The 13,012-nt window shown below is 37.4% G+C and overlaps 1 protein-coding gene across 6 annotated transcripts in view; it reads right to left on the reverse strand.

The window, feature by feature from the left end:
* The window catches only part of HMGN3 (high mobility group nucleosomal binding domain 3), a 28,261-nt gene extending 27,309 nt beyond the window's left edge, over positions 1 to 952 (reverse strand). For 4 of the 6 annotated variants that reach the window (XM_064412511.1, XM_064412507.1, XM_064412509.1 and 1 more), the window contains exons 1-2: positions 879 to 937; positions 437 to 482 (exon numbers count right to left, since the gene is read on the reverse strand). In XM_064412511.1, coding sequence (XP_064268581.1) covers positions 437 to 482; positions 879 to 922 — 90 coding nt within the window. In that variant the 5' untranslated portion in view covers positions 923 to 937. Of the gene's footprint in view, positions 1 to 436; positions 483 to 878 lie in introns of all 6 variants that reach the window. The other 2 variants (XR_010358379.1, XM_064412512.1) reach the window with 1 other exon arrangement.
* Between the last annotated feature and the right edge of the window lie 12,060 nt (positions 953 to 13,012).

The raw sequence follows: 13,012 nt of genomic DNA on the forward strand, positions 1-13,012 counted from the left end.
CTATGATCTGTTGATGATTTGTCAGCATTCAAGATCACAGACTCACACAACTTTTAAGGTCACCGAATGACTGAAGTGGGAGGGGGCCTCTGCATATTTTCTACTCCAACCCTCTATTGAAAGCAGGGTCAGACACCACATTCAATTGCATTGAAATTAAGTAAGAAGCACACCACATCCAGCCCATTGTCAAATAAGGCAACTGTGTGCCATTCAAGCTCTCTAACATTATTATATAATTCCATGAGACAACTCATTGCCCACTGTATACAAGCTCATTGTTTTGCATGATTTGCTGAAGCAAGAGCAAAGGCCTTCATCTGTCTCAGCTTCAGCAACACCACTAGCCCAGGCATTCCAAGTACTAATATGAACACTAAGCTGAGACAGAATACATTATCACAGAGTTGTTTCTCTCTCTTGTCTAAGGTCTTACCTTCTGTTTTCCTTGCATGCAAAAGCTGGTCCAAGAAAGATTCCACCTTTTGAGATAAAGTAGTATTAAAGGTAGTAAACCTTGAATTCATCTAGATGAACAGGGGAAGAGTTTCATTTCAGTTACACAAGAATTCAGAGAAGTGATTCTATCATCTTAAATCTTTTCTTGAGCAATTCTACTTGCAGTAGCCCTGCCTTCAGCATTCTGTCTCTAGTTCTGTGTCAGCCCTTTCTGAACATATATGCTCATGTTTCCAGTGTGATGTTAGTATTTGGTTTATAAATGCAGGAAACTTAGCTGGAATACACTACTTTCCACATTTATTCCTAACATGTCTAAGTTCTTCTAGAATGAAGTAGCTAAAAAATTAGAAAAGAGAACCATCCTGAAGTGATTTTTAGGAGAGAGTTTATATCAAGCAGACTGAAAAAGACATAACTGCTCTTCAAAAGGCTTTAACAAAGGTCTCAGGTGTTGCTTCATCTACCACTTAACCAGGTGAAACCAAAGATCCCTATCAGGTCTACCAGTATATCAATTTATGTGGCCACACCCTAGTTCACTACTTATCAAAGTGGGTTAGGTTACAAACACAAGTGTTTGGAGGTATTTAATCAATCAAAGTACTTTAAAAAAATGAGGCTAAGAGCAATCCCAGTTACAGTGTGGGTTTTGGGGATATGCTAAGATCCAGTTAATGAGACAGGGAAGAAATCTGTAGCTGGGGAAGTAGACCTCATTTAGCTCCTACTGGATCAGGCTGCACTTGGAGTACAGCACTTGTCCTGCCTTTTTACTATCAGATAAGGCACCTGCAGTGCTGCCCCATTTCAGTGGCAGCTCTGCTAGGTCAAGGGACTCCTCCATCCTCTTGACCATAAAAATTCTCTGAAACGTGCTGCCCTCAATTCTGCTGGCTCAGTCTTTCGAAAACTCACTCTCTGTGTTAGTTTGGGCAAACCAAGGTGGACCTGCAAAGACCTGTCATTGAAAGTGAGTGGGCCTGGTTCATTTCAACACATGCTGGGGAGCAGCCAGACAAGTTACACTGGCAGAACCTGGAAGGTGGAAATCTATGGTGGGGGTGGTAATGAACAGCTAAGGGTTCCCTAAGTGTTCTTCTGGTAGCCTAGCTGCAGCCAGAACTCACAGTGTGTCTGCAGAAAACCAGCATCCCTGAACATCCTCTTTCATTCATGGAGAGAGTTGGGTGGCTATGAGACATTCTTCATCCTGCTAAGGTTCTGAATCACCCTCTGAAATTGTAAAACCCACATAAATATAATAAATGTATTGTTAAATGTATTATATTAAATAATACAATAAATTTATTATTAAAGTTATTATATTATTTAATATAATAAACCTAGATTATTTTTTTCCTAGAAAACCATTTCCGTGAGCTCTCTGAAATAATACATCTGATTGACAAAAATAGAGAAAACAGTGTTTTAAATTTTAAAATTAATAAATTTTAAGACAACTTTAGGTTAATGGTAGGTCCTTTCTTAATGTAAAATGAGAAAAAAAAATCAAACTAGTGAGTTGTTTCTGTCCCACAGTATTAAACTGTGGGACAGAAACATTAAACTAAAACCAAATTAGATCAGCTAAAATTTAATAGTTGTTAAAAATTTTCATAAATGTTGTATGTATACATTTATTTATGTTCCTAAAATGTAAGGGGTTTTGGTTGGTTGTTTTTTGGTTTTTTTTTATATACACACTGTATAAAGCTCATCTTAATTGAAAACATGGAGAGTCCACCTTGACTAATGACAAAATGCTGCAACACGGGAACAATGTTTTCTGAGCTCATCATTTAATGACACTGAACAGCTCAAGTCAATGTTCCTAAAGTTCTGTTCAAATTCTCGACCAGCTAAAAAAAAAAAAAAGCAGTTTCTCTGCATCCCATCTTACTAGCTCTCTTCAGTCTTTGCTTGGAGTTTCTCTGTGATCTGTTCATCTGCCTCAAACTAAAAAAGTGGAGAGAATGCAAAAGAACACAAACTGTAGCTGCACTGGTCTGGCCTGAGTTTGCAGCAATGAAACTTCTCTTTTCTTTCCTCTACACTGAAGTTGTATCTGCTTCTGGGTAAGAATCTTCTGTTAGATGAAATATGAATCAATCTTTTGTAAGGCTGCACTAGGGATGTAGAGGTTAGTTTACTGGCTATTTTGTAGCAAGGAAGTAGTGTAAATATATAATAAGTATTTCCATTTTCCTTGCATGTGTTTTCCTGGGCTAACTGTGCTTATCAGTTTTTGTGTTTATTTAATGAAAAATATACCAATAAATTATTGATTCAGCTGACAGGAAGAAAAAGACAATGCAATGGGAAATGTTGTCAAATAAGGCCTCTAAATAGACAGGGTAATTTAAAGGGGAAATCCTAAATCAACTACTAGATAATGTAGTAAGTAAACCTATTAACCTGTAAGTAAACATATCAACCAGTAAGTAAGCATATCAACCAGACATGAATTATGTCATAAATTGTGTTTGTTGATATATCAAAGTCTAGTCATAATACCCAAGGAACAGTTAAGAGACCCAGGAAATAAAGATTAGGGATAATTTTATGGCGTTTATAAATTGCAGCTTCTGAACATTTATTTTAAAAAAATTTTCAAGAGTGCTGCTTTACAGTCATCATTTAAAACCCTTACTGCAGGAATGCATGGTTCTGTATAGTAAACAGTATACAGTCTTTGTGCTGAAAAAGCATTTGTTGGTGAATTTTGTCACTGTTAAAAAACTCCAAACAACAAACCCTGTATATACATGCAGGTATGGCAAAGTCTAATCATATATATTTATAACAATTTTGGCATTTTAGATATGGCTGTCTTTACAAATCTTTTTTATTTACATCATGCTTGCACACATTCTTTAATTTTTTAGTTATGTGCAGATTTTTTTTCCTGAATTAGTCTTATAATTATTGCTTCTAGTAAAACCATATATGAGAATATAATTAGTCCATCCTTTTTCTGTGATATGTTGCTCCTAACACCCTGAGATAAGTAAAACCAAACAAAACTGAAACAAAAACAAGCATCGCCACCCCACAAACCCACAAAACTTTACATCATGCATCATCTTCAGACCCAGGAGACATCATTGGTGGGATTTCCCAAAGTGGGATTTCCCAAAGATTTCATGTGAACTATCTGCTGCCACTGAAAACATTGGAACTACTACCTTTGATAGAAGCAAAGTGAGGCCAAAGCTGAGCCTTTCAATACATATTTTCCCTGACAACTGCAAAGACATAAAGCATTTGAAAATATGAATGGTACTTAAACTGTTTACAAACCTGCCTGACTCACTCTGTAAAGGCCTTGAAACTAACTAAACTGAACTAGAACTGAAAAGAACTCAGTCTTTCTGAAAATTTGTATTGCTTCTTCTATTTCCCAAATGCTGAACTATTATCCATCACAGGCCTTGTGATCCTAGGGGAACCTGTGCAGCTGGGTGAACAGTGAAAGTCAGCAAATAGAGTAACAAGTGCTTCCAGTGATGAGCTGAAGGGATCCTGTACTTGCTAATTTCGGCGTCTGGAATTTAAACTCTGGAGAACTTTAGTGAGACAAGAATTATCTGGAGGACTGATGATCTCTTTTTATTAGTTGATTTCTGTTTAACAGAGAGGTACCATAGCTGGGGCAATGTACCTGGTATGGGCTTTACTGGTGTAGCAATGCTAAAGCCAAGCTATCTAACTGAAAATTACAGAGGCCTATAACATATATCAACATATATCGTACCGCCACATTATAGAACTGTTGGTTTTTTTCCAGTGTGGTGATGATGTAAAGCCTTAAGAGATGTTTCTGGCAGGCTCTAGTAGGTGAATCAATCTCCCCCATGGGGATCAGCTTTGTATGTACAACTAGTGTGTCTCCTGAGCTTAATTTCCTTAATCCTAATTGCCAGCAGGAGTTGTGATGATTGATTTTGAGGGTTCACAGTGCAGTTTTCAACAAAGGTGATAAAGTATTAAAAGAACTTGGTAAACTGAGCCTAGCTGTACTGATTAAGTGAATTTCTTCTTAACTCTTGTAAGAAGAAATCAAAGCTGCTGGAGTGTAGTGTGCTAGTGGATTCTGAAGGCATTTTGGCATTACACTTTGTGAAGTCAAATTGTCTCAATGTTTTGGTATAGTACCTCTATATGCCAGAGACGTGTTTGAAGAGAAGAGGTAATATTGTTCAGTTATATTGAGTGCCATTTCTCTTTAAAACTTCCCTTAGATTAGGATATTAACTTGATTTTATATTTAAATATACAATCATTTATATATGCACATGAATACAAAATATACACGTAATAGAAAATGTAAAATAAGAGATATTACCTCACATATACTGTAGTATGCTATTGTAATATATGTTGCATATGACATATTGCACTTCAGATACAAAATAAGATATATGCTAAAAAGTTACGTTGTTGATTTAAGGTTTCTCTGGCTTCTTAATTGAAAGCGTGTCTTAGAAAGGAAATTATTGGGGTCACAGCTTCAAGCCCACCTCTGCAGCTTTGTCTGCTGCTTTGTTTCCCTTTAAATACCTTATCTACAGCTATGTATGCAGCAAGATTATGAAAAAGAAATTTGCTATTACCACTGTTGCCTTGTAATGCAGAGGTAATACCTCTGTTGCTTCAGCAGGAAGCAACCAGCTTTCAGTCAGCTCTGCTTGTTAGCCCAATGTAACACCCCTCATTATGTGGGAACACATAGACATGCTCTCCATCACTGACTAAAAATATTGCCAGGTTTGACCATTACTCTGTGAGATGCATATGAAGAATGAAATCCTATTCTTATTAAAACTAAGGAGAAAAGACACACCAAACCTCTCATTAAATTATTTAGGGTCAAATTTTCAAAGCACAAGATACAGAATAATTATACTCTTGTCCTTGGAGAAGGTTGTTGAAATGTAGGGTTCAGAAACATTCATAAGACATATCAACACGTGAAAAGACCTGTAGTGTTTGCCCTTGAAATGATACATATTCTCAGGACAAATGCAATACAACCACCATAGCTGAAAAATCAATATCTTTCTTGGGAGCTTGCATCTGTATCTATAAGTGAACATCACAGCATTAAAAAGTTGCAATCCCTTTATCTTGTGCAGGAGTTCTGAAATTGTTGGGTGGAGTCATGTCAGGTTTCTGAGCTCTGTGTGGTCAGAGGAAAGCAGCACTAGGAGGTACAGGCAGCACGCTCTAAGGTTTTGGCTTGTCTGCACCTAACCAGTGCTGATGGTAATTCCAGTTCTGCTCTGGCACTTAGGTACTTGACATTATAAGAGGGATGTGTCCTCTCTTCAGGACATGTGGCAGAAATGTCTTTTTAAGAATAGGAGCTGATTGACAAACTTGAAATCAGTGGTCTTTTAGCTGTGTTTTCTGAGCATCTGCCACCTGTTGGAGTTGCAGCTGCCAGTAATTTTTCAGCACCAGAAAAAAGCCTTTGAGTTCCACCCAGTGGAAAAGAAGATGTGATCCTAGGCTTCAGAGCCTTAGGTCCTTTACCCAGGATGGGGGAAGATCTAGGTTTTTAGTTTTTGCTCCAAGAACTCTTATTGAATTTTCTTCACTGATTGCTTCTTATAAAATGCAGGAATTGCTAAAGCAGATTTTAGATGTTTCTCTAAGGCCAGCTAGGCTTCCTGACTATATTCCTTCTGTCTTCTTGGGGAGATAGAGAAACATCACAATTTTGCTACTTCATCTGGTGCAGATGTGACATAGGTGCTGTTACACTTCACATACACCTTCAGAAGAAAGCTGAATGATTTGTTTCACATTTTCATTTTAAACTTGGACATACCTTATCCAAGTTTGAGGGCTGAAATAATTGATTTTTTTTAATGGGTATATTGGTATTTGATTTGATGCACATCAGCTGGATTTAGCCAGCATCACAGAATATGGATGAAATGTCAGAGAACAGAAAAATGAGACAAACACAATCTCATGGCTGAAAGCTGAAGTCAACAAAACCAGTTAATAATAAGGATTAGTTCACTTATGGAGGAAATAACTGAAAAGTGTGCTCCAGTTTCAGATTTAAGAGAAGTTTTGCCAGAATGTACATGTAGCTAAGTAACTGGATTGAAGGACAAGAACTGCAAGATGAATTCCCATAGCTCAGTGCTAAGATTAATTTAAACTTTTATGGACAGCGCCCCACTGAAAGTCTAAGACCTTTATGCTTTTCTGAGGAGACACAACTTGCTTATTCTCCCTGTGTCTGGAATTTTTTTCAGATCTCTTATGGTTTTAACTGCATTGTTGTCAGCCTTTACTCTGGATGGGTATGAGTCAGCTCCAAACCATAAACAGTGTAGCCATGGTTAGTAAGCCTGGGCTGCTAAGCCTTTGCTGATAGTGTGGGCACAACAAGTGTGCCTGCTTGGAGCACAACCAAAGCAAGCTCACATCTGTTTATAAAAAAGAAAAATAAAGTTAACGTATCCTCTCTGCTCTTTTCCTGCTTCTTCCTCCTGCCTTTCTCTTTCCCTCTCCCATTTTCTTTCTCTCTGTCCCACCCACACATATCCACAAGAATACTCACAGAAACTCCTCGTATACAAGCCCTCCACCCAGATATTTCAAATTCCTGAATGGGATCTCACAGGGCACACGTTTGTTTGGAGTGGTAACATGTGGCAGTGTTTTGGTCTGACGCCACTCGTGCAGTTCCTAACTATGAACTTGAACAAATAGTAGTTGTTATATTCATCCTTTTAAAGAGGGTTTTACTCAGCCTATGAAATGCTCATTTTTGCCTCGTACAGCTGACTGAGCCCAGAAAAGGGTAATATAAATCACACAGGGGAAGCCACAATACTGAGCTCCAAACACTTTTTGGGGAGTTCCCGTTCAGAGGGGACTGACTCACCCTAAGTTTCACTTAGGTCACAATGGCAGGATGTCAGTGTCCCTCCTCTCACAGCACAGTGTGGCTGCAGAAATATCGGTAGCAGTCCTGCTTGTTATTGACAGTAGCAGCCAATGGTACAGGAATTTTAAGTGACTTTATATGTAGCTACAAGACGCGGGTTCCATGGGCTTTTCTCACGCACAAAATAAAAAACCAGTTGCTTTTTCCCTAAATTTTCTTTTAATCTCTCTTCTACTAGCTAGGCACTAATTGTGTTGTACATCATCTTCTGCTATTTTTCTGGCACAAGCAACATGCTGGCACAAGTCAGTGGAAATTCAACATTCATTAAGGTTTGACTATATTGCCTACGTATCACGTCTCTCTCTCTTTTTTTTTTTTTTCCCCTAAGATGACTGCTTTCAAGAATGAGACTAACAATCTTACAACAGGAACTCCTCCATTTTAGACAGGTAAGCTGCATAAGCTGCATCTTGGCTATTATTGCCTTGTGTGCCTGGGAATTAGTTTTTCTGAGATCTGGGGATTTTTACCAGTGGGTTTTGAAAAGCATCAACAATCTTAGTCACCTGCACATTTACAGGAGGACTGTGTTCTCAAAGAAGCAGTACTTTTTGACAGAACAACTATGAAAAATGCTGAGAAGTAAAAGGATCATCACAGAATGTACACCTTTCTCCTTTTAAAATGTATAATCCTTACAGGGGATTACTGGTGGGTGAATATTAGAGCTGGTCTGCCTTCTAGCTTGAAAGCTTGTTTCTCAGGCAAAGCTGTCTTCTGGCAAATTAAAGGAAAATGAGTTTCTTAGGATTCCATTTCCCTCTGCAGAGGAGAAACTGATATAAAAGAAAGCAAGCTCACTTATTTATTTGAATTCTTCCTCTAGATACGTGTGTGTATTTGTGTGTTATTTTTTTATCCTGATGGCAAAACCCAAACACATCAGGTGCAGACCCCAGCATTTTCTTTTCTTGTATTACCTATGTCCCAAGGAAACATGAGGAACATAAAGATGGCTCTCTCTTTTCCACTTATTCCTGCTACCTGCTGGATGCCACAAGTCCTAGAGGTTCATCCACATGCTCTGTACATTGGCTAAATGTGAGAGAAATAAGTGTCACTGTTCTATGTGGAAGATTCTTACATAGATCCTCTATTACAGCATAGTTAGAGTTTTAAACAAATGTATTGTCCATAAATTCATTGAAGTCAGGCAGTGGTATTCCCATTTAAGGAAAGGGAGCAGAAGGAAAGTGTCAGTGACTTGCCCAACATTACATATATTCATGGTCATGGAGAATGACATTTGTTCCCTGGCAGAGCAAGGTTTAATTTGTTTCACAAGCTGAAATAGTGCATCAATTCATTTAATAAGCCCCAAATTGTCCCTTAGCCCTTTAATCTCTAGATCAGTACATTGTTGTGGTGGAATTAATTATCATGTAGTACCTAACCCAAATATGGGTTTCTCATGTTTGCCAAGTAGATATAAAATTTTCACAATATTTGGACAATGGATTAGCAGATGGAGTGCAGAATTCCTGACTTTCAAAATAACTTTTGGGGTTTGGAAAAGTCAATCCAAAAAAATCATGTCTCACATGATCTTACCTGCTGGAGAAGGTGAGAATTCCATTCCTATATCTTCTGCAAGCTAATTTCCTGTTCCTGTTTGACATCCTAAACCTTCACAGTCTGCACTTTAGGGCTTTGCTATGCTGTGGGGAGGGAGAATCCAATTAATTATGTCCTACCTCGCATTCAGCTTTCAGCAACCAATCATTAGACAAAACCTGGTTGAAGCTTTCATTTGATTTAGGAGGCTTGAGTGTCTTGGCATTCATCAGGATTTACTGATGTTGATAAATTGCTCTTCTCTGTCATGGCTCTAAATAGATATATCAGGTTTGTCCAAGGCTTCTTGCTGAGCCTTGATCTAAATGGTTTTTCATCTATGAGCATGGAGCAGTAGTTCTTTTATCTGGAACTGAGATATGGAGGTCAAAAGTAATGAAACTGGCAATTTGTCTAATTATGAATTCCATTATTATTTTCTATCTTCAAGCAGCTAGGGGTAAATCCACATGAGTCTGCTTCAGCAAAGCTCTCCTGAAGTAGCATAGTGAGATAAATTATAAATAGCATGAGCCAAGTAAGTCCTAGGATATCTTTATGTGCAATACCTAAGAGAACCTAGGTTGCATTCTGGAGACTCTGTTAGCTGGAGTGCAGCAGAACTGGGAGTGTATTCTCTGTGCAGTGTTTGGGGCGCTGCCTCCTGGCCCCCCATCCTGCCACCCCAGTTTTTGTTAGTTTCCCTTTGAAGAGTGGTGAGAGGAATAACATGCAGACAGATGCATGGAGCCACCACCTGGTAATAAAGCATGAACTGATTGTATTGTTTGGTTTAGTTAAATTTCAAAGTAATTGACAGGATGCTCAAAGGCCTGAGGCACTGCTACTATATTTTAAGACAGAGGAAAACTCAAGAGGAGAAAAAAAAATAATAGAATACTTTAGTTGTCCTTCCTCTCAGCCTCCTGTGTTCTTATCTAGAAATCTTGTAAAGTATTCACTTATTTTTCAGATTAGTACCTGAGACCACAGCCACAATGGGCAGAAGTCTGCTCTTCCTCACACATGTACTGAACTGGAATTACTTGGGATTTTTTCTCCTAAATTTGTTCTAAGTTCTTGTGAGTCACTGTATTACTTGACAGCTGAATTTAATGCATCTGATTGTTAAGTTCCCTGGCTGCTAATCTTCAAAGATCACTTACTGACAAATACCATGTAATGTGTGTAATAGAGTTGCTGCACATTTATGTTAAGTAGCTCTGAGTTTTGTTTGTTAATGCCACATAATTCAGGCTAAACTCTTTTTTTGATATAACCAAATATAAAACCTAATCTGTTTTGACTACTTTCATTCCATGTCATGTTCAAGTTCAAGCCAGTTTTATACCAAAAGCTACAGAAAAGGATTTTTATGAACCTTCAAATTCCAATGAATTGCGTTGTACAATTGGACTTGTAATCTAAATGTTTTTTGAAGGAATGGGGTTTGAAATGCTCATCACAATCATTAGAATATCCCTCATGGATGTAGCTTTGTATCTTTTATAGAAAAAGAGCCTGTTTTTTCCCAAATAGTACCTGCTATCCATTATTTTCTACCTAGCTGTTTTAAAGGTTTTCTCTCTAATCAATAGTTAGAAAGAATGTGAAGACTTACCTATCACAAGGGAAAACCAGACAGTAGTAAGCTTATAATATTGTATATTATAACATGGAAGAATGGAGACACAGTTTTGGTGGAAAAAAAATCAATCAGAATTTTAAAATACCCCTGCAAATTTTGCAGCCTAAATGCTGTCATGAATATTGCTAAAATATTCACAAGTATAAGGAGGGCTTAAACTGATGAAAAATGATTACCTGAAAAGCATCATGACTGTACAGCTCAGTAGTCTGGGAGCAACTTTCCTTCTGCAGAAATTCCTGTTTCTGAAATTCCTGTTTCATCACTGCACATCAGCTGCTGGGGAAATTCACCTCTTCTTCCACTAAATTGTTGCCTCAGCTGAGCTTGTGGAAACCAGGTAATCTTTTGGCACTGAGTGTCTGTATATCACCTTAAGCTTTCTTATGTCAAAATGTCAGTACCACTTGGTACATCTATACTGCTTAGTATTGGTATTATTGTTCTTCTATATGTCAGCCTGAAGACATAAGAGTATATAAAGTGGTTCAGATGTCAAGGTTACTCATTACTATCTAATAATTGAGTGCAGTTTTCTTTGCTCTCCTTAGCCTTACAGTACAAGTTGATGTATTTCTTCAGAAATAGTTTATTACTTTACATATCTGATTAATGACAAATCAGGACATACGGTAACAGAAAATATATGTTTGACCTAATGATTAAATAACCAAACAAAACCCAAGACCTAATTGCATTATTTCCTCTTAGACTATTATTTTCATTAATAAGTTTTTGTATGGATGATCAGAGGAAAAGCCATTCCTGGCTTGAAGGGAGATGTGTTAAATTTCCAATTTTTTATTGGCTGCTTATCTAAGAATATAAGAAAACAGGGTTCATCAGGATGACTCAGAGTGACAAAAACAATTGTGAGTTTTTTTGATGGCCATGCAAATTTAAATGAGCTATAAAGTTTTAGACAAATATGTGTATGTTTACTAGCACATCAACTTATCTTTAGTAGATAACCTTCTGTAAATACACACCACCATATATGCACTACTTTTTATAGAGGTCTCCAATATGATCACTTTCTGTACAAAATCTAATATATAATTTAAGGCAGGTATTCAGACCAGCGCTTCATTTTGAGCAAGCATTGTCTTTTGTACTTAATTTATAAAAGACTATTGAGGGATAATACTAATTATTATCTAGCAAGTGAATCTCACTACTATTAATTATCAGTGAATGAAAATCTAAGTGACATAATTATCTTGAAAAATGTCTGCAATAAGAGCAAGTCACACTGTATCATACCAAAGGCCCAAGTAACCAGTATCCTGTCTCCAGCAGTGTTAATAGGTAGCACAGAGAATCCACAACCTCATTAGCACTAAAATGGGTGCAATAGTTTGTTTCAGAAGCAACTGGTTAAAGCAGAGCAGCATTTTGATTAATTTCCTTTAACAGCAGTTATGTGCCTTGTAGAAGCTACTTATGAGATAAATGTTTGGCCTCTCTATGCAAAATTAGTCATTGGTCGGACTAGAAATATTTATTTCTGGTTTGCAGCCTTAAAATCTCTGCTTCCCTTCAGGAACTTGGAGAGCAACCTGCAGTGACTGTCTCAGACAGAGATGTTTACACGACTCCTTCCACAGGATCTTGTATTTTAAAACAAACGTCTACACATGCCAGTAGGACAAGAAAGCTGGGGGCACTGCATTCATCTTCTCTGCAAAAAAATGCAGGGAGGTGCCTCAGGTAAAACGACTTCATTCAGACTCATTCATCTGGACATGTAAACCATAGCCAAAATTAACGAAGCTCATCATCTTTTAGGCTAAGAGAATTCACCAAGGAGCTCATTGTTTTGTGGCAAAGACTGACAATGGAATGGAAGGATTAACAAAAGTGATCTGTACATGCAGTGAGGATTTTGAATGGGCAAAGTTTCATAAGCTGAGAAAACTATATAGTGAGGCAGGATGGATAGAATGCTTAAGAGAAGGGAATGCTTGAACTGGATTTTTCTAAAGTCAAAGCTGCAAAAAATAGCATGAATTTTTTAACCAGAAACTTGTATGAAAATGTTCAGAATCAAGGTGGACAATTAACCACATCAAAAGTATATATAAAAAAACCGTAGACACTCTTAGTTAAACACAAAACCAGACTGAACAGTTTCCTGGACACCAAAAAGTGTAGACTAAATTAAAAATTGCTGGATGTTAGATGCATAAGATCTTGTAAGCAATTAAAAGAGTAGATTTGAAATATATTCTTATAAACAAAAAGTGGAACAGAAAAGAAAGCAGCAGATCTTTTGTAGCAAAGCTGATCCTACTTGCTTTTTTGCCAGTATGTCTGGGATAAATGAAACAAAATGTGGCTTGTGTTCATCAGAAGTAGATTATATGATGGCAACA

Source organism: Passer domesticus, chromosome 3 (genome assembly GCF_036417665.1).
Source record: "Passer domesticus isolate bPasDom1 chromosome 3, bPasDom1.hap1, whole genome shotgun sequence".
In the NCBI taxonomy this organism is placed as follows: domain Eukaryota; kingdom Metazoa; phylum Chordata; class Aves; order Passeriformes; family Passeridae; genus Passer; species Passer domesticus.